Here is a 22,713-nt window from a genome sequence, read left to right on the forward strand (position 1 = left end):
AGTCTTGGAGAATTCCACTTTCGATCAAAGAAACGGCTTCTGGGGAAACCGTCTATTGTGATTAAACAACCGCGAAAGCGATCGATAACACCAACGCCGACCCATCGATCGCGAAGCCGGCATATTTCGCCAAGATTCAGCTGTTCAAGGAAAAACTGTCCAAGTCCCAGCCTCCGGGTTCGTCCCAATCGCGGGACGAACAGATAGCATTGCGCTTGGTCAAGGATCAATCGGCCGACGCACCGACGACTGCCAAGGTGGCCAATCGGCTGCCGCCGCCGGTGGTGATCAGGAGGAAGCAGATTCCTCCGCCGATCGAGGTTGAGAAACAGCGGGACTCGAGCGTCGCGGACTCCAGCGTCTCCGACGAGGGTGCTCGGTCTAGCCGCGAGGAGCCCAGAGAGAGATTCGTTTCGGGGAGGAAGAGGAGGGATCGCGGGCACTCTCGTCGCGCACTCGAGTCGAGATACGAGGGGGAGGAGTGCGCTCGAGCCGCGTTCGAGTTCCAGCTGGAAAACGACGAGGATCGCGCCCGGTCGGAGTTTGCGGGTCGCTCTCGCGGAAAGTGGGCCTTCCTGCCCAAATCCGCGTCGACGAACGGCACGACGAGGGTTTTCGTGGAGATAGGAGACGGCGGCACGACGGCCTCGACCACGAGCTCGTCGTCGTACGAGCGTGACCTGCAAAGTCTGTTGTGCGTCAACCGGCCGTGTGTCAACAGCAACTTCATTCCGGAGGCTGGAACTTCGGCCGGTGCCGAGCGACGCTTCGCCACCGCCAGCGGCAGCGTCAGGATCAGCGATAGTACTTCCTCGGATCTTCAAGAGGAAAGCGAGCTGTCGTCCGAGGAGAAGGACGCCCTGATCGAGGGCATCGCGAAGACGCCGTCGAGAGTCTGCCGTAACAGAATACCGAAGTTCAGTGCTAGAAGAAGAGTCGTGGCCGCCTCCGGGTCCTCCGCTGCCAAGGATTGTTATCCTAGGACAGCGGGAGACCGGCTTCTCGACCTGAACGAAGATCCCCGCTGCGTTTTGGCGGCGTCGACGACGACGACGACGACGGTGGCGGCGACCGCGACGACATCCGGCTCGCTTGCGAGACAGCAGAATGTTCACGTGATCAATGAAAATGTTCACGTGATCAACGAGACGGACACCTATCCCGACGAGCTGCCCAGCTCGTCCCAGAAGCCAACCTCGGCACCCACCACCCTCTCACTCGGTAGGAAGCTCACATCCTGGACGAAAGAAGGCAAGGATCTGCTGGTGAAGTCGGTCTCCTCGGCGAACACGCTCGCCCCGACAACGATGACGTGCATCAAATCCCCTCGTGCGATGTCGGAGCATCTCTTGGGGCAGCTCGAGGCCCCGGTCGCGCCTCCAACTACGGTTCTCAGTGCCCTTAGGGTTAAAGGCGGCTCGTTGAAGGAAGGCGATCGCAGCGAGAAGATGACGGACATACCGCGACAGAGGTGGAGCAGCGTCAGGGTCAAAGGTGGCAGTACCAAGAGTCTGTTGTTGGAGAACGGAGGCCCGCAACAATCGGCAATCAAGGGCGGTATAAGAAAAGAGGTATTCCGAACGAACGTCAATCGTCTTAAGATTTCGCTTGTACTATATATACTCACAAATCGTTTCTTGAATTCGTGATTCGCGACGATGATATATTAACTCTAATGCCTCGCATTTTATTCGATGGAATGGAATACATTGACGTGGACGAATCGATATCACGATATAGAGATGAATTGTAGGAATTGTTATTTTATTGACTGATTCTCTGAACGAATAACTCTTCAGAATCAGTGGCATATTTATTGTGACGGGAGATATCGCGTAAATGCTGATAAATGATTGTAGATATATACACGCAGAGAACAAAATTCAAAGGTAGCGCGACTGACATTTTTGTGCGACCCTTGAAACATTAATATCTTAAGATGTGTATGAGCTATTTTTGCCGAAGCATCGATCGCGATACACACCTACACGACGCCGCCGCTGATGCGAAAGGGATTTCCACGATTCCAGCCGGTATCATAGGTTTGACGTAGATAAAAATGATGTACTTTGTCCTCTGATACCGTATGTGTGCGTGTTGTATATATAAAATACATAATATATATAGTATATTTAATATAATATATACATATATACACACATATGTTTTTGAAACAAGAAAAGTTTTTTTAGATTATTAATTTCATAATTGTCATTAATTTCTATCGAACAAAATTATTTTTACAAGTTTCGATTTTGACGTAAAATGTAAAGAGAAAAGAAAATTTTTGAGAGAGATCATCGAGAGAAAAAGAGAAATGGACTCTAATAGATTTATCATTAAATATTAATTGATCCAGAGATGGATAGTACTCTTTCTGTAGTCTCATTAGGTTATTCTTTGATGTATTATTATAAATTAATTGCAATTATATTTTTCCTTTCTCATATTGCGATCATAATTTTCTTTTATTTTTTGTATTTTAAATGCTAAAAGGAATTTTATTCTCCCTTTTTTTTCGAAAGTAAAAATTTTGAAACTTACTTGACAAACTTATTATTGCCAGATATAGAAGAATGATAATATGATTTTAAGAAATAATCTTTAAATAATTAATGCGATACCGCAATAAAAAGTAACAATAGGGACTTTAGGTTTTATTATATTTGTGGTCGATTCTCTTAAATCGGTATAATTATCTCAGATGTTTCCCCGACGAATTTCTTCGATTGACATAGTCAACATCATTTTCTAGATCGCAGAGATGACATTGTTTGCAAAGAACACATCGATGACGATTTTATACTACAGGCTAGTTATGGCAAAGAGGATAAACATCACATTACCATGCCTATTCCCCTTGGTGCTCGGTGGTAGACGTGTTAATGCTATTTTCAGACTACGCATATATATATGTGATGCATTCTCGTAGGCTACTGTCTCGGCGGAAAACATCGATCGTTTCTCTTTTATTGATAAACTCGCAATTTACTTCCAAATATCATAAATAATACAATTATAATAACAGCATGTAATAATGAGAATTGTTGCCGATAAATGGAAATAATACACGAATGCAATATTTTGTTTCGAAATTATGTAAAGTTTTAATTAGGTTCTCGAATTATTGAATTTTGTTCCATTATCACGTACAATATAAATTCATTTCTTGAATCGCACATGATTTATTTCGAGAGCTTTCATCTCGTACTCGATTGCAAATCGCGTAAGCTTGCATTCAACAATTTTATGACATTAAACTTTACTTTATACTTTTTACTGAGCAAAATACTTTACAAATGAAAGTGGGAATTGCGAAATGTAATTTGTGAAAAAAGTCCCTTGATGTGCCATCGAATAAGCACGCCTTTATGTGATCCGTCACGCCGATTTATAAAGCCGGCAATTAGTGCATTCATATATATGACTATCATTAAAATGACTGGAGCATTAGCGCATCCCTATGTTTTCTAAGAGAGCGTTAAATTAATTGACTGAATGCTCTTTTAAATGCACGCGAATTCTCGTGAGAGTCTCTTATGACCTGCAAATTAATTGACATGAGTATCGCACACGCACCAGGCTTGTGCAATGATAAATGAAAGATAAATCGGTCTCTTCCTAATGAAAGACACAGATACGATCGCGATAAAAGCGATTGATAACGTTTTACCTTGCGCACAGGTGTGCAATTATTATCAGATCGATAATTGTCTCTATGAGAATAAAGACAGACGAGGAATATGTAAAAGAATAAAAGAAAAATGTGTTGCTTTTTTTTTTTAGAGATTTTCTCAAATATTTTAGAAATATAAATTATAAAATATATTTATTTGCAAACATATTATTTCAAATATATTATAATAATTAATAAATGTGCATAGCATTATAGTTAAAGCTTATCAAGCATTTAGTCTTTAATTAAAGTGTTATTAGTTCAAGCCTGGTTAATCTTGTAAAACGTAGTATTTCCTTAATCGTGATATATTTGACTAAAACGACAGTATGAAAAAAATTATATACCGAGCAACTTTTCTCAATTAATAAGAAAGCGGAGGCGATATTACGTGTTTAAAACGCCCGTGGATGGATTAAACTTGTTTTTCAAGTTAAGGCTCGTGCTTTCCGCCTGTAAAACAGCGTACGGTATACACGATTAACAGTCAAAATATCTGAAAACACATTCACGTTTACTTGCTTGACTGCTTGGTTACTTTCAGTAATTACATTTTACAGCTGCACAATAAACACGTGTAATATCGCATCGCGTTGCTTTTGAGAAAATATACAGCTGTTAAAATATTTAGTATTTATTTTTCGTCCCGGAAAAAATTGCTGATGCTAGTCAAAGTACGACTCCGGAAAAGTAATTAATTAATTTTAGCATGGCAGAGAGAGAAACTTAATTAATTTAAGATAATTTTTATGAAACATTTTATATTCCTTCTACTATATATTCTTAACATTGAAATATATTATTTATTTGTGGACAAATTGCAAACATCACTTTATGAGAGAGATTCCAATTCTCTTCCGCAGCTAATTTCTCGATTTATCTTATATCGAGCTTGTAAGTAGAAAAATTATTAATAGAAAAATTATTAATTAATAGAATCGACGAGATAATATAATTCAGATAATAATTACGTAATAGAAACATTATATTGCATATTTAGTAGCACCGTAATATTCCGCTTTGCTCATTAATTACGCTAATTAAATGAACAGTTAGCAGGTTAATAGGAAGATAAGAAGTAAAAATTAATTACTGGCAGTTTTTGTTAATTTACGAACTTTATTCGGAAGTAATGCGCTTATTCGTCGCGTGTTTCAATTTTTAGTTTCATAAAGCTGGACACTAGAGGCCTCATCTCGGGCATCTTGCCATACGCGGTTAAAATGGTTGATTGAACATGCTCATAAAATGTCAGTCCCTATCACTCAACACGACCTTTTCGAGTACACTTAGCATACGATCGATGCATTATTAAATTAATGTCATAATCCTAAACGAATTGAAGTGGAAATTCCGCGTTCTCGCGTCTATATTAACTTTTAAACGTATAATAGTATTAATTATTGTCGACACATATGGAATAAGGTCACAATGAGATTGCTTTTAATCCTGATCCAGCGTATTTTAATGCATCATTTTCTGTTCTTCTGTTATGTTGATTGTTCTTAATTGGACCTTGTAATTTGAATTAATTTAAATGCAAATTGCTTAAAAGTCGAATAAATAATTATAGAAGAAGGAAAATTAAGATTATTGGATTACGTACGCGAGAGGGAAAACTTCCGATGTTGTTGGATGAATCAGCCTCATGAATATTAGCGAATACGCCTTGACACTTTTTCCTCGCCCTATTTCTGATTTTTACGATCCGTACTTTATTATGACTTATGTCCGATACTGGAGCAAAGCCATTCGCGATCTTATATCTTCATCACAGCTGCAATATCCAGTAGAGGCGCATTTAAATTCATTTTCGCAGTTTCCTATTTTTTCTATTTGAAAGAAAAATCATTTCAACTATTTTTCATTATATCGGCAATCAATTCGATTTTTTAATTCATTTGTAATTTCTTTTTATTTCGGTTGTTTAAATCAGATGATTTGAAGAGATCTTTATGATGAAAAATTATATCATTTCATTACGATTAACAAGTACATAAATAATATATTTGTGTTGAAAGAAGTAAAGAATTTAACAAAGATGGAGAATCTATTGCTGTAAGAGCCAATATATAATGCTTAGCAAATTTGCCAAGATGAGAAACTGTCTCAAATCGAAATTTATAAGTTCCTCTTTCTTCCTAACAAACCTCCTAAAATCTTCCTAAAATTAATATAGACGAGAAAAATATATCGGTCCGAAAAAGTCGGCTAAAGAATTTAAATTTAAATTTTCTGTAAAATTTGAACGTATGTGCAATTTATTTTTACTATGTAAATTTAAGATTAATTCATCAATTCACGATTAAATAAGTTACATTTCTTTAGAGAAAGAAGTCGCTCCATTTTATCAATTCTACTTACATTCGAATAAATAATGAAGAAACGATATTGCGAGATAGCAAATTAATTTCTACGCATATTTTTTAACAAATATTGAACATATTACAATTATATCGTGAAAAACTTGGAAAATGCTCTTCGATGAAAGTCAACAGTCGAGAATTTGATTACACGTATGTCTAATATGCGTCTGCTTTTGTTCCCATTTGCTATTCTTTGGTTTTATTTCGAATTCTTACGACCCGCTTTTATAATCCCTAGCATATACCGGGTGTACGCAAATGACGACTGTTCCTAACGAAATCGTTTGGGCCGAGTAGGGGCAGATGTTTTCGAGAAAGCACTCCTCGGCATACAGCCTCGGCGCCGTTGGGCTGACTTCGCCTGAAACAGATCTCTCGAGCGCTTAGTTTTGCCGCGCGTACCCGAGCGTGCGGCCGCGAACTCAAAGCGATTGAGAACCGACCGAAATTAGATCACCTTGCTGGAGGAATTTGTACGGCAACCCCGAGAAGAACTCCCGATTCAATCCGACTGGAATCATTCGATTTACCGCGTCGCAGTGAGCCTGCAATAATCACTGTCGTTATTCTGTCCGATCCGATTCTCTTGCGGAAAACTGAATCCGAGCGTGAAGAGCGTCCTGTGGGATTTCTCTCTCGGGTGAACTCGACCGAAATCCAGAATTCCTTCTAACTTCAGAACCTCGCGAATAGCATCGTGAAAAATTCAATATTAAGTATAGGACATCGCATTTCGGAGAATCCGATACAGTTATAAAAATCTCCCTCGTGAAATCCGCCGAAAGTGGATGGAAATTGTGTGGAAATTCTCTAAATCAAAAATATCCCATCTAATATCATTTTGACGTGAATGTCTCGCCTATTTCAAATCGGTCCCTTCGCGAGAGGTTTATTATTAAAATGAAATGTGAGTAAAGTGACTTCGTGAAATTTACAGGAATTTGCTCGACATTCCTGAAGACTATACCCTTCAGAGATTTAAATTAATCAACATACAAGATTTTACGTTTAACACTACAGTCGTGATTATCGTCATCGATGTTTTACGAGATATTGAAAAATTGTCACGTTGGAACATTTTTCGGAGATTGTATCGAAATTGCAAAAGCTCTTCAACTGGAATAAAAGGATAAATTGATGGAAATATCGACAATTTTATTTCAATTTTTCAATCGATTAATTTTATTATGAATTTTTCGTGTATCTGTTTAAAATCTTGCAACGAAAGATCGAATCAGTGCTTGCAATATTGATTCGATAGTTATATCTTTTGAGCAGGAGCAGTAACATAAATTGAACGTCATTAAGAATAACTCGTGAAGGTTTAACTGTTTAATTAAAATGTTTATGATAAATTCAACGAAACGCTAAATTTTCCGAACTGATCGAATTTTAATCGGTAACCCTTTGATCTTCTTGGCTTCTCAAGAACTGTTTAACTAAGTGATGAGAGATCTTTTATATGGAAGGAAGAAGAATCGAGAAATAACAAACTCTTCGGCAAATCGATCAAATTTGCCGCAAAGGCAATGTAAAATTAGGTATTTCCTCCTTTATCTCTTTGAATTTCTTTATGTTGAGGAAATATCTAGAAAGCTCTCAAGTTTCACGTTCAATGGATCGACATTATCTAATCAGGAAATGCCATTATTTACTTCGTCTCTATTTGCAACGTTTCCACAAAGAAGCATGATTTTACAGAAGTATGATTTAATCAAAAATTTTTCAAAATGGCTATATTGGATTTGATATGAGAGTGAAAATTTTCTTTCCGAATTTCCTCTAATTACATCACGGATGCTGCAAATAAACAATAATTGTCTTGACAAGACGGAGGACTGAGGAGACTCTGTGGAATGTCTTGAGTGTTTTCCTTGTCAAAATATAAACTAAACATAAGAATGTGTTGAGAATCGCGTTAAATTAACGTTTGTTGTCAACTGCAATTTGCTTTTCAATTTTAACGAGCTAAATTTGTGAGATCCGGTTTATAATGTGGATTTTATCTCGCAAACTACATGTGGTCGAGAGACATTGGAAACCACTTATTGTTAGTGAAAAAGTTTGATAAAAAGCTAGTAGAGAAACAGGTGGTTTCTCCGACATTGTTCGCCTTCATTTTTGCGCGCACACCAAAAACGCACAAGAATCTTTCGAATTCGCCACGGTTGAGAATGACTCTGGAATACTTCGTGAGAATGTCAGGAACCATGATACGCTCATATCTCATGAAAGGAAAGAAGCAGAAGTTTGGTTCGACCCTGTCGACGGTAATCGATGTTTGTATTACTTTCATTACTTTCTTAGATTTTCATAGAATTATTAAAAATACAATTCTATTCTTCGCACGAATTTACATTAGCAAATTGTCATTACGATTTAAACTAAACGTAAACCATAAGCTATATACATTACATCAACTATGTATTATCTTTATTTATTTATTTGTACACAATTAAACATTGCGGATATAATTATTTGCACTGTAATACGAAACCGGTATTTATATGAAGACATTACGATAATAATTAGATAATTATAAAAGCCACGTAATTCGCATCAAATTTGCTTTTGCAGCATCTGTATTCCTCTCTCGCTATTCTAATCAAGTCACATTGTTTACTCGCGTTTATCAGCGCTATCAAGCCTTTGTAATACAAACGTATACTCATCCTATCTACCACGAAATGGCGCATATATTCTGTACCGGTATCGATCGCAGTACCACATAATCCGAAATGCGGATGAATGCTTTTCTCGAACTGACCCGTTATAAATAACAAATAAAACTGTATAATGCAGGAGCCTGGATAAAAGCTTTCTCTTCGTTGAAACACATTATGAGCGAATACGTTCTACATTATGATTAACGTGACCTAATTTTCAGATGGTACTTCGAAACGCGAAAATGTGTCCAATTGCTTTCATAATGGATTATTGTCTTCGATATTGGATGAAACTAGTTCTGGAATAAATTTTATTTTTGAATAATTTATACAATGTTTACCTTTTACATTATATCGAAGTGTTTAGCATAAAATTAGTACACGAATAACTAACTGTCAATTTATTCTTGTCGTTAAAGAAGATTTTAAATGTGACGCTTAAATTTCCTGTTTTATTGCGCTATGTGCAAAATTTATGAGGAGGATCGTTATTCAGATGACGCAGAAAATATTCTCAAGCTTGGCCCAAGAACTTTTGAGGCTGCTTTTAAAGGCTCTCATTATAGAAGCCGCGGATACACATTTCACTTGCACGCACATCGGGTACATATTTACGCGGGGAAAACATGGTTCCGTCATGAGTCTGCAAATATTAAATCCGGCTTCGAGGAAGTCAGGCTATCGAAATGAAAAGATGTAGCCGCGAATTGCTCCTCATAAATGGCATCGTGTGAATTTGAACAGAAATAACAACTAAGACTTTAGTAAGACTCTCATTGTGAGAAATATATTTAAATTTCAACGGGCTGGAAAAAGAGCTAGACATTGATGTAGTAGTGCGTCAGTTTCAAAGAAAAATAATTTTTATTAAATTGTGCACAGGGTATAATTTTTTGTACGATATCGAGTAATTAATAAATAAATCTTAATTTGAAATTTTATTTTTAATAAACACATCCTTTTTTTAATAAACTCCAATTTACTGATAATAATAGGGACCATAATGGAGTTTGAATAATTCAGATAAGATCGATCGACCGGCAAGCGAAAGACTTGATTCTCGATTCAGTGACTTTACCTCGATAATTTTCTCACCTATCTTCTTTGAAGGGAACGGAGGATTTATTTAAAATATAATCTTTCAAATTGCGATTTATTTAATTACTTGGCATCGTACCAAAGGAACTTTCTCCGTGCACTACTAATTCGTTACAATGAGAATTAGTTGTCCTTGAAATTGACGTATACCATCTGAGTCTTTCTAGTCCATTAAAATTTAATTATATATTGAACAGAAATATTCTTAGACTTTCACATCAATCTTTATTGTTAATTTAACATGCATAAAATTTATTCAAGCAATTCTTTACAAAAATTCCGCTAAAATGCAGCGAATCGGATAAGTTGTTGAAGAAAAAAAATTCCTTGTCGTTGCGCTCGCAATTTTTCACCGGACTTATTTTCATGCTATTTTTCCTGGTTCGTTGAATGCTGATAGATAAAATAATCACATAACGCAGCAACTAATTCCAGGTCATGGCGCGCGGTAACTACGTGACTAACGCCATCCTCCTTCGCGTATTCGATTACTTCGTCTCGATTGCATCCATGAAGTATCTTACATAGATGAGAAATTTTATACCGTTAATATATCCAGATAAATGATGATATCAATTAATTGCGATACAATTACAATTAATAGTTACGCCAAAGAAACTTTTCCTCCGTCTTTTAAGCTCTGCTATTTATCTTTCTAATTTTGAAACTTATTTCCTAATACATAAAAGATAATTGACTAAATAGAAAATTATAAAGAAAAAAGAGAATCACAAAACGAGATAATCAAAAATATTGATTTATATATAGCATATTTTTAACGATTAATTATATAGTCCGATTTATTTGTGTGTGCGTTGTGTATGTGTAATGTATATATCTTTTTTGACGTGCTATAAATCTATTTCTTTCGTAAGAAATATTTCTTAAAGGACTACACTAATTATTGCGATAACTTCGGGTCATTGGAATGAGGTCATCCTCACAACAACCCTTCTCACTTAGTATCAACTATATGAATAAAACATGACTTAGCTGAATTTACATTATCGCGGCTGTCTCTGCGAACCAACCAGCGAGTTTCTATCTCACCTCCCCGCCTGACTATATCCCTTCTATCAGATGCAAGCTGATAATAAAAAATCGATAAAGAAACCCAAGGAAGAGACCCAAGCGTTAGCTTACTTCTCTTTAAAAATGTCTACAACAAGACACATTACTTTGTTATTAGTTGTTATTAGATGGATATATTCGCGCGCGATATCAAGCTAATCGGATAAAATGAAAAAAATAACTACAATCGCTGTTCACGACATTGAATTTTTGCTAAAGCAAATAATTAAGTCAATTAACAAAACCTTTAAATATCTAAAAAAATATATATATTGATATTTAGAGAGACAGTTAAGAATTAATTCGCGAGATCAGTTTGCGCAAGTAGAGAATGCATGTTGATAAAAATACTTGTTCCGATCATTCAATAACATAATGATGTCGCTCGTTGAATGTCCCATTCTCCAAGCATCAACAATGCATATCCTATTTTCCATTTTTATCCGCTTATCGGTCGTTTATTGACAGGGGGTGGATAATAATAAAACGATGGTACACGCATGTACATAGAGAGAAAAAGGGAGCAAACTGCGACTTCATCCCGGGTAAGATCATCAGTTTGTCGTGCGAGACTCTCGAGTCCGGGTTATCGGTATCGACTTTTTCCTACAATATTTCTCGTTCGACCAAGGTAGACCGATGACTCTTGACGGCTTAGTGTTTTGCATACCTCCCGACACTTGGCGCGCACCAAAATGTGCCAGTTAAGGGTGTGCTACTACCCTGACACATCGTTTCTCACGACCAGCAACGGCAGCCGGCCAATCCCGAGCTAATCGAACGAACGGCCTCCCTTGGTCGGGCTGCAATGCATCAGTGTTCAGCTGGCGCTCGGCTGGCGCTCTTCCGGTTCTTCCCGCTTTTACGCGCGCCGTAAACAAGCGTTCTCGATTTACAAGTGCCAGGAGGATCGATAACAAAAAACATTAATCTCTGTTTTTTGAGAAAAAGAAAGCCTCGAACTGTTGAGCTGTTTACCAACGCAAATCGATTAAGTTTTGAAGTTTTGAAACTTCTATACAGTGGTCTTGTAACTTGTTACGTTGACGTTTCGTGTTTTGGTGGTTCTATCGCTTTCACAGAATCAATCGCGCTGCAAATTGGTTGTCGTCTGGAATTACGACGGAATATATTGAGAACATGACGCTTTGCTAGAATCGCGGATTACGGTGACAACTAAGTGGTTAACACTAACGCGAAGCCTGTAAGCTCGTTCTTCGGATACTTGACTGTAATCCCTTCAGTGGGGAAATAGCAACTTGATAGTATAGGAGAGGACGCGATGTTTGCGAAAATGTGGGGTGACGTGATTCACAAGATCCGCTTTCGTCTATTGGCCAGATTGGATTGACGAAATGGATGTACGAGAAATTTTTTAAGGATCGCTACCACTTGTTTTCTTTTATATTTATATTTTCCATCATCATTTAAACTGTTTGCTAATCTGTTCTTCGCAAGAACGCGCACGATTTTACACGGCAGAGTAATATAATAAGTAACTCGGAACGCTTTTGCGTTAGATCAATCAGCAAACAGTTGCTTCAGCATTTTTCCTCCATGTCTCATAAGTGACGTGACATGATCAAACGTCATCCAACTTCGTGCGCGACGTTCCATAAGTGTCTTTTACCGTGAGACATACTTTAATACGAACGACGCGTATCGCTACGTCGTGTAACGATGTTGCCAGAATGTTCTCCGTGAATGACGTACCGATGGAAAACTGCCATTTTCTGTTATCTTATACCTCTCACACAAATATGACGTAAATTTTGTGTACACAGAAAGCTCCGTGTACGTGGATCGTTCGTTGACTTTATATATAACATGCGATCTTTTTTCTTATTAGTCGTAAAACATTTTGTCCAGCGTAATGGATCTCTTTTTCTTCTTTTTGACAGTTTATTTAAAGAGAAAGGATTTAAAAGAATTTTTGAGGGAACTTTGAAACTGAAAATTTTAATGTAATCTGCCGCAGGTACTGTCCCTCGGAGCAGACGTTCTCCCAGAGTACAAATTACAATCCCCCAGAATCCACAAGTGGACCATATTACACTATTCGCCGTTCAAGGCGGTCTGGGATTGGGTTATATTGTTACTCGTGATGTACACCGCCATATTTACGCCATATGTCGCCGCCTTCGTTCTGTCGGATCCGGATTATAACACCAGAAAGAATAAGAAGTACGGTGACGACCCCATCGTCATTATAGACTTGATAGGTAAGTCATTATTTAAAATAATCTTTTTCTTTTCTTTTATTTTTATTTTATTTATTTTGAAAATAACTAAAATTGTATGACAACATTATATTAAAAAAATAAATAATACCAAGTCATATGCAAATTGCAAATAAAATAATGATAGTAATGATAATAATATTATTTTTTTTAATAGTCAATAGTTTAATAAGTACACTGAAAAAGAAATTTTGTATTATTAACAAAAGTTCTTTTCGAAAATGGACGAAACAGAATTACTGGTTGAATCTATCAGAATTTCTTTTAATGCAACAAATATCTTGTTTGCACAAACAACTGATTTCTTGTGCAAACAAGATGCTTGTTGCATTGAAAGGAATTCTGGTCGATTCAACTAGTAATTCTGTTTCGTCCATTTTCGAACCGAATTTTTGTTAATGCAACAAAATTTTTTTCCGGTGTACTATAAAAATTTCACTTTTATTAATTCTATATTTAAAAAAAATAAAAAAACACTCACGCTTAAAATAAGATTAAAGTTTTGACGTTGAGAAGTAGAATCGACTCTTAGAATAAAGTTTCAAATTTGATATCGAGGTCTGCGAGCATAGAATCGTGTAATGTTTCATCCAATGTAGCTGGGACGTGGATAACATGTCTCGACTGTCTGAAACAATAGAGTGGATAAAGAGACAATAGTGTGAAAATAGAACGAAGAAGAAATTGGAGAAATGTCTGAACGGACATTTCTAGAGATATTATCTTCTATTATTCAGCCTTATAGTGCGATTGGTTTTAGTTTTGTGGAGATTTTTGAAACTTTAATTATAGATTTGATAATTGGAACGAACAAAAGAGAAAAGAATTCATGCAACACTAGTATCTATATATATTTTAATATATAATATATAAAAAATTTAATAGATTAAATTTTTATAAAAAATATAAAAAAATATCGATTTCTTTGCAAAGTACGAATACAAAATACGTTCTCATTTACTTTTTTAGTCGACGTCACCTTCATCGTGGACATTATTATAAATTTTCGCACGACGTTCGTCAACAGCAACGATGAAGTGGTGTCCCATCCTGGAAAGATAGCCGTCCATTACCTGAAGGGTTGGTTCATCATCGACCTGGTGGCTGCCATTCCTTTCGACCTTCTACTCGTTGGCTCGGATACTGACGAGGTAAGTTTTGTCGCACGCTTTGCATTCCCTAGATCATATTTTTTTCCAAGCCGGATCTGGTGTTTACGGGATTCACGTCTCTTATGCCAATTTGCAGCTAGTCGTTCGCGAGCAAAAATTCTTAAGAATTCGCGATATGTTTTATGTATGTTCGCGCAAGTCGTCGCGTGTGTGTTAATCGCGTAAGCTGGAATTCACAGACGAGAGAAAATGGTGCGACAATATAAAAGTAATTTCGTAACGTAAGAAGTGACACTCGCGGACGCCAGATCGTCGGGCGAGTTTTCTAGAGAGAGAATGTCGGTGTTAGTTGGTAAATATATATGATTAGGATGACATGCCGAGCCCAAGTTACATGCCCATAGATGTGACTTTGACCGAACTGGTGCTTAGTTCGTTTCTTCCTATTTTCGATCATTTCTCTCGGTGTTGAATGATTTCGTTTATACATACCTTTGTCGAGAATTAGTCGAGTCGTCGTGTTAATGTGCACACAATGTATACGTACGGACGGACGAGAAACGTTTGAACTCGTTTTCTCGCTGCCCGGGACGATTTCACACAACGTCGAACGTGTGGTACACGTGCGTCGAAGAATCAATCGCGAAGTCTCACGTTAAAATCGGATTTTCGCTCCAAGTCCAGATGCGCGTTAACGACATGATGCTAATATAAACATGAGCTGAACGAATCAACGCGTCGACATTTAATGGCAATTATACGTCAAGACGACATGTGTAATTCAGCATAAGTGAATAATCCCTTTGTCTGGCTCGTACCTGTACGCACACGTATGTTTGTTTGCATACACTGTTCATAAATATGTAAGTAAATATAATCTGTCGCTGTGAAAATTTCTGCTCTGATTGTCAAAGTATTAGACTATATACAGACTTCGTCAAGATTCTCTTCTACTTTTTTTTAGTCGTGTGGTTTTTTTTTATTCGTTTTTTCGTTTAAACGATTCTTTTGGATTTTCTATCATGAGTTGATCTTTATTTGTCTCTCTCCCTGGATTTTGTGAACGGTGGCTAATAAAAGAGGTCTATATACGCGTAAGAAAAATGTGGTGAACGTATAAATAACTCCTCTTCCGTGATTAATTTAATTTATCGCGCGTTCCTGAAAGAGACAAGAATATTACTTATATCCCCAATCAAGGTTTACTCAATAAAATAATTAACTGAGTCATCCGTCTCGGCAATTTGTTTAAAACGTGACCTATATGATTCTTCCGACATTCCTATTTTTAAGCGAACAATCAAACAAATTTAAAAAAATGAAATTATAAATTTACCCTCACGAATATGAAGAGAACAAATTTTAACCTCAGTTTAACGTTTTCGTAGCTCGGCTTGGACAAGGACGAGGTTAGTTGACACATATATACACGCAAGAGATTCTTTCTCAATGACGTGTCTTTTTCCGTTATTACTTAATGCGGATTACAATTTTTACACCGTTTTTACACCAAACGATTAAAATCACCACCGCAATCACGATTTTTTTCCTACTAACTATTTCTTCTCTTTATCTCTCTCTCTCTCTCTCTTTCTCTCTCTCTCTCTCTCTCTCTCTTTTTCTATCTCTTTCTCTGTTTCTCTTTCTCTCATGTACAAACCGCTTAAACACATGTTACACATCTCACATACTCTTACAATTAGCACAGTTTCTCTTGCAATATAAACCGTCCATCCCCTTTCGACCACGGCGATCAAAAGTCCTCACGCGATACGTACATACACCTCACTCGATTACTGCAACCCCATTTTATACCGAGGAATATCGAATAAAGTTGATGGCAATTGTCTGCCTCTGCTCTGATTTTCTTCGGTTAGGTAATTTCACATATCTACTTTGAAAAATATAACAAAAGAGTAATATAAGAAAGCAGAATTTCCATCAACTCTATTCTTTTTGCGTATAGGATATATTAAAATTATCGTGAAAGAATGTGCATGTTTTTCTCCCTTTTGAGATTACTATACGAAACCATATAACGCTGATACGCTTTTTCGATCGGTCTTTTTGTGCAAGATTTAAATTGCACAGAGTTACATCGAGCATATTAAACGTATTGCATCTCTATGCGATCCCACAAACTTGGTTCGCGCGTTGCAGGAATAATTATTAAAGTCAAAGTAATATTAACGATTGCATATGCACGTGTGCGCCAATGCGAGTTTTCGAAATTTACATAATATATTGAATGGAAAAAATTAATTAATATTCATTTATGTAGAATTTTAATGTAGCAGATGCGCGCGTTTAATTTTTATCCGAAACTCTGAATTTGAATTTACGAAACAGGATTGAAATTTCTGTTGAAAATTTATATCAGATTTATCCTATAACAGAAATGATTTGCGCCATTCAATATCTGATGAGAAATTATAGCTATAGCTTATAATTATATTTTCTAATTAGAAACTTTCTTATCAGATATTGAACGTCGAGTCGCGTATACGATCGCACGATTTTCGTAGTATTTCTACGGCGAATTTCATTTATTTTATCTACATTGTGTTTAGTCTTCTTGCATCCAGCTTGTCGAATTATGTTTCTAGTAAGTAAATCGATTTTGGGCTTGCTTTAATCGCTCGAGTCTCGTGTCCTCTTTGGGGTTGCAGAACGAGCAACGCTTATTTATCGATTGCCTTGGTCGTATTTAGCAAAATTATATATTTATCGAATCTACAAACATGCACTTGATCTTACATGCTTCCGTGAATTTATCAATCTTAATCCGATATGCAAATAATGATACTTCTTCTAAATTAATCAAAGATTGATTGCGTTTTAATGGATTTCGAAAGATGCAAAATAAAATGTAAAGGATTTTTATTGAATCGGACAAAATTTCAAATCACTCTGAACGGGAAAAACTGCATTGTCAGAAATGATTACAGGATGTGAATTTTGAGATCACAAAATACACACATACACACAATCGGCTACGAACACGTACATTAATAAACGCGTATAATAACGAACAATAACACGATATGAAAACACTTTCGGATTAAAAATATCTCATCGCGATTCCGTCAGCAATTACGCTTCAGCTGTTTCTTCTTTCCATTTTGTTCTAATACTATATTGGTTCCATTATTTTGTTATCGAGCTTCTTTTTATATGTTCTCTTATTATTACGCCTTTTGGTTATAAGCTGTATAAGATCGTACTCGACTGAGAAAGCGAAAAATTTTCGGATCGATCATTTTTATTCAAGTTAACTTGCGTGCGTGTGTGTGTGTGTGTGTTTATTTTTCCACGCTTAACAGAGGTTTACATTTTATCTATAGCGAATGAAAGTGCAAACAAATGATGGAATCATTTCTTACTAACAATAAGATTCAAACTTTGCTCCCCATAAATAAAAATCATTTCTGATTCTATAAATTATATTATTAATTCAAATTTTAATATCAAATATTTTTCGACGGAATTAATTTTTAAAAAATTATTCTCTTTATATATATATGTATAATATTTGCGCTTTCTATTGCTATGAAAAGTGTTACGCGCTTTAATTACTTAAGAACTTTTGTATACATAAGTGATTTTTACGTGTTTTCTGCCGCTTATGCGTTTTCCTTTTAACGTGCAATGAGTCGCGTGTGTGTTGAGAAAACAACATGTTTGAAAGACGATACTTTTATCCGTTTCAAATGTATTTATAACATGCTGAGAGCTTCAAACTCACGCGAATATTAATCCGAAGATTAATCGGATCGTTTCGAATGAAACACGATGGAATTTGCATGATAGTCATAAAAGTATCGAGCTCGATCTCTTTAAATGTAAAAACGTTTAATCAATGTTACACATTCACTGTTACTGTTTCAATGTTTGAAAATAATTTTTCTTGAACGGAGAGCTTTCGCATTCTCGGCAGGTAAGAATGAAGAAGAAGCATGGCAGAAATCTCCGTTTCTTTTTCTTCTACATTGCCTAATTAATTTCAATAAGTATAGCTACCTTTTTTTATTTTGGCGATTGCTTGCCAGCTGATTTGCAATTGTTATCATATTTTATTTCAATTTTATAGATACATTAATGTAGCTATTGTAATTTGATGGAGACCCTGATTTTCCATTTTTCTCGAAACTCTATAGGTATAAATTTAGAAAAAAAAACTGTTTCTATCTTTTCTTTTTCTCTTTCTCTCTTCGATATGAGTCGAGCTTACTTACAACAAGAAAGTCGTCACTTCAGTCGTCTCGAGAGATGTAACATTTCAACAATAGCACAAAAAAACTTAAAAATTATCTCAATTTTTAAAATGTCAATTCGCGATTAAATTGAAGTAGGCGCGGCAAGTTTCAACTCTGATATTTGGAATTCGACCAAGTATCATGCGCGTGATATTCCGGCGAGTAATGTTCTCCGTTTCAGCGATTGATGTGCAACCGGAGTGACGACTTCCGGCGGGAGTGACACTTCCAACATGGAAATGGGGCCTTTCTAACGCGAATGTCATATATAATATCAGGTTTCTGATAAATGTCTGATCGTGCGAGGCACGTGTAAATGGAATGTAGTGGAAATGATAGACTCAATCTGTAGATATCGTGATTTTTACGACTTTGATCAATGCGAAAGAAACAGACTGTCTCTGTATCGAAAAATCGAAAACTAATTATATTAAAAATTAAGGATTCTAAAAGTGTCTCTCAGATTTTTTGTTTTATATATATGTCGCACATTTTGCTGCAGAAGCATGATTTATCTTTACACGAATTACACAAAGCAATTATGCGTTATATTTCGATAACGAAAACATCAGGCAAATGTATATGAGTAGTAACAGACGACGTTGAGTAAGGCCGATTTCTGTGTCTCGAAAGTGGAGACTGAAGAAGTGGCAAAAGGAGATGTCTCGCGGACAGAAAGATGGAAAAAATGACAAATTATTTTCAGACAACAACCCTGATCGGACTTTTGAAGACGGCCCGTCTATTGCGCCTCGTCAGGGTAGCCAGAAAGATCGATAGATACAGCGAGTACGGAGCTGCGGTTTTATTGCTCTTAATGGCCACCTTCGCCCTCATTGCTCATTGGATGGCGTGCATATGGTGAGTAGTATTTTTTTTACTTGTTTTTTAATTACATCTAGTATCAATACATCTCTTCAGCTGTGATCATTTTGAAGTTGGTTTTTGCTAAAGAAACATTTTTGTGAAAAATTCTCCTTTGCAAGTTAATTAAAAAATATGTGAATCGAAGCGATTTATTCTTGTAATATTCTCTGAGACATTCTGAATTAATTATAAGGCATATTACGTGGGTATTTCGCGTTTTTAAAGGTACGCCATAGGAAACGCCGAGAGACCGACCCTGAAGAGTAAAGTTGGTTGGCTGGATATGTTAGCCAACGACACGCATCAGTTTTATTTTCACAATAACACTGGTGGACCGAGTATAAAAGTAAGCCATCCGTTCTCGAGCTACGTTTTATTTGAAACGCTTTTCGCTTAACGATGTAACTTTTTCCAGAGTCGCTATATCACGGCGCTATATTTTACCTTCAGTAGTCTTACGTCCGTAGGCTTTGGGAATGTGGCACCCAATACCGACACCGAGAAAATCTTTACAATAATCGTCATGTTAATCGGATGTGAGTTGATAGATAATCGAATCTGTATATAGAGGCACTATTAAAGATGATATAATCAGTATTTAAAAAATAATTAAATAAAAATTTAAACAATAATAAAAATAAATGCTTTTTATAATGAATCTTTTATGAAAAAAAATAGTATAATATTTAGTATTCTTTGCGCGAAAAATATTCTTAAAATTCCCTTAACATTTGTTGTCAAATTTAATTTGTGCTGAAAACCACTAAATATTCACAAAATTTACTTTATGTAATGATGATTTTAGCCCTGATGTACGCTAGCATCTTCGGTAATGTATCGGCGATTATTCAGAGGTTGTACAGCGGCACAGCTCGATATCACACGCAAATGCTTCGAGTCAGGGAATTTATAAGATTCCATCAAATCCCGAATCCCCTTCGCCAGCGATTGGAAGAATATTTTCAACACGCGTGGACGTATACGAACGGCATCGACATGAACAGTGTTCTAAAAGGATTCCCCGAGTGCCTTCAGGCTGACATCTGTCTTCATCTCAATAGGAATCTTTTAAACAATTGCCGAGCCTTCGAGGCGGCCAGTCCAGGCTGTTTAAGGTAATTATTCCTTTATTTAAAAATATATTTAAAAAATTTTGCATCCTTGTTTTAATAATATATGACTCTTAATTGATGACGCGTAATTAATTTGCATGATCTTTGTTTTTTTTTTCGCGAAACAGGGCATTATCCTTAAAGTTTAAGACGACACACGCGCCGCCGGGTGATACTTTAGTTCATCGCGGAGACGTCCTGACCTCCCTGTATTTTATATCTCGCGGGAGTATAGAAATCTTAAAGGACGACATTGTGATGGCCATTCTGGGCAAGGACGATATATTCGGCGAGAATCCGTGCATTTATCCGACGGTCGGAAAATCGTCCTGTAATGTTCGCGCCCTTACTTATTGCGATCTTCATAAAATCCATCGAGATGATCTACTTGATGTTCTGGCGCTTTATCCAGAGTTCTCCAATCACTTCAGCCAAAATCTCGAGATTACTTTCAACATGCGAGATGTGAGTACTTCTTCCTATTACTCTATATCTTAATGTTGTAATATAGTTTGGTTTCTTTCTCTTTGTTTTACTTCGAAAATGTTATTACTATATTATCTATCATCAAATTTATAAAAATAAAATATTTATATAATTACATTATATTTTATAATTTTAAGAATAAATCTTGAGAATTTTTTGCTCTGTTATTTTACTTTCTAATTTACTTCACGATTATTATTTAAATTAACTGAATAATTTACATCCGCGCTTAGCTGATATAATTGCAGCAGTCCAATTCGCGCGAGTGACACTAAATTATATCATTTCATCTCAGGAGGAACAGGCTGGTGTCGATCCAATATCAGCAAGGTTTCCTATCAGCACTCCGACTGACGTCGACGTCGACGCCAGGAGGTTCGCTTTCCGTCCACCAAGATATCGTCGAGGACCCGGTGGTCCTGGCACAAATCTTATTCCCACAGGTCGACAAGATTCCTTGCAAGACGATCAAGATGACTAGTAAGACCTTATTCTTTTTATCCGTCGATATTTATTTCTCAACGTATTATAATTGATTATGATTTAATTGAAATAATAATTGATATTGAAAGAATAAATTTAGCAAAACAAAAAATAATTATCAACAAATTATTGTATTTAGAAATTAAAAAAAGATAAAAATACAGTGTTTGTTGAATATGGATACATTGATTGAATCACATGTGCTGTAATATATCCTCAATTTTATTTTTATCTGTTACAGTGATAAAGGCAGTGGCCATGGGATCTTAGAATTCAGCACAGACAAAGCCGGTCAGGATGTAACACCGTTGAATCTGGAATTCGACGAGCCCAAGCAGAGAAGTTCAACCTTAAATTCGATAACTGGTGAGAACGATTTGTATATTTCTTTCGATTTTCTCGCTTCGAGAAAACGATATTACGATCTGTCTTTCACTATCTCTTTTTCTCGTGTTTGTTCCTAATATCCTATTTGAGGAATGTTGTTCTTTGCACGATGATATAGAACCTTCATAAAGCAGGATTTTTTGTTAATACGATCGAGTTTCGGATTTTTTCAATATTTTTTTTTTTTTAACTAATAATAGCAGAATCCCCTGTAAAAATTGAAAACTGGATTGCAAACATTTGCGCTCGCATTAACGTTTCACATATAGCGCAAAATGTATTTATAAATCTCAGCGTTAAATTCTCGCTCGATTTAGATTTCATTTATCTAGTATTACATTGAATAAAGATAAAGTATCATATAAATACATTTAGCGCTAAATGCGCGACGTAAATGTGAATCTAGGATCAGTTACTCTCAGATTCGCTTATAATTTGTAAAACGATATTAAAGCCCTATTTTGTTCGTAGGCTTTTTAAAATGTATTTTGCCTCCAGCTCGATGTAGTTCATATTATATTATCGATTCTTTCGGTCTACTTCTTGTTGGCGTTTTATTAACGTTATATGATTTTCCTGTCATAGAGTTTTTCTTCCTTTCGTTCGATTTCTTTCTCCCCTTATTTGCGTATTGCTTTTCGTTTGAATCCCAAGTTCGATAACACCTTGAAACCTGGTTGTTCAGGCATGCTAACCCATCTCAAGCGCAGCATACCGGATCTACGTCAGCACAAGATTCACCTGCAGCCGCTTACCAGCCACGATTACCTCGCCAAGCAAAGTAAGTATACTTTGGGTATTTCGAATATTGTCGAAGTAGAGTGGCACGATTTAAATCGTCCCCGACCTGCAGAGATCCGCTGCACCGTTCGCTCGCCAGAATCCAGAAGAGA

At 36.4% G+C, this 22,713-nt stretch overlaps 1 protein-coding gene across 9 annotated transcripts in view; it reads left to right on the forward strand.

Annotated features, from left to right (window-relative positions):
• sei (potassium voltage-gated channel seizure) overlaps positions 1–22,713 on the forward strand; it is a 107,451-nt gene that overhangs the window by 75,440 nt on the left and 9,298 nt on the right. For 6 of the 9 annotated variants that reach the window (XM_085483654.1, XM_029313174.2, XM_029313175.2 and 3 more), the window contains 11 exons: positions 12,856–13,099; positions 14,087–14,268; positions 15,618–15,638; positions 19,192–19,346; positions 19,578–19,698; positions 19,768–19,888; positions 20,158–20,467; positions 20,593–20,929; positions 21,246–21,430; positions 21,675–21,799; positions 22,506–22,601. In XM_085483654.1, coding sequence (XP_085339780.1) covers positions 12,856–13,099; positions 14,087–14,268; positions 15,618–15,638; positions 19,192–19,346; positions 19,578–19,698; positions 19,768–19,888; positions 20,158–20,467; positions 20,593–20,929; positions 21,246–21,430; positions 21,675–21,799; positions 22,506–22,601 — 1,897 coding nt within the window. The remainder of the gene's footprint in view (positions 1–12,855; positions 13,100–14,086; positions 14,269–15,617; positions 15,639–19,191; positions 19,347–19,577; positions 19,699–19,767; positions 19,889–20,157; positions 20,468–20,592; positions 20,930–21,245; positions 21,431–21,674; positions 21,800–22,505; positions 22,602–22,713) is intronic. The other 3 variants (XM_029313179.2, XM_029313183.2, XM_029313176.2) reach the window with 2 other exon arrangements.

Source organism: Nylanderia fulva, unplaced genomic scaffold (genome assembly GCF_048542155.1).
Source record: "Nylanderia fulva isolate GAGA-0341 unplaced genomic scaffold, ASM4854215v1 Scaffold26, whole genome shotgun sequence".
Taxonomy (NCBI): domain Eukaryota; kingdom Metazoa; phylum Arthropoda; class Insecta; order Hymenoptera; family Formicidae; genus Nylanderia; species Nylanderia fulva.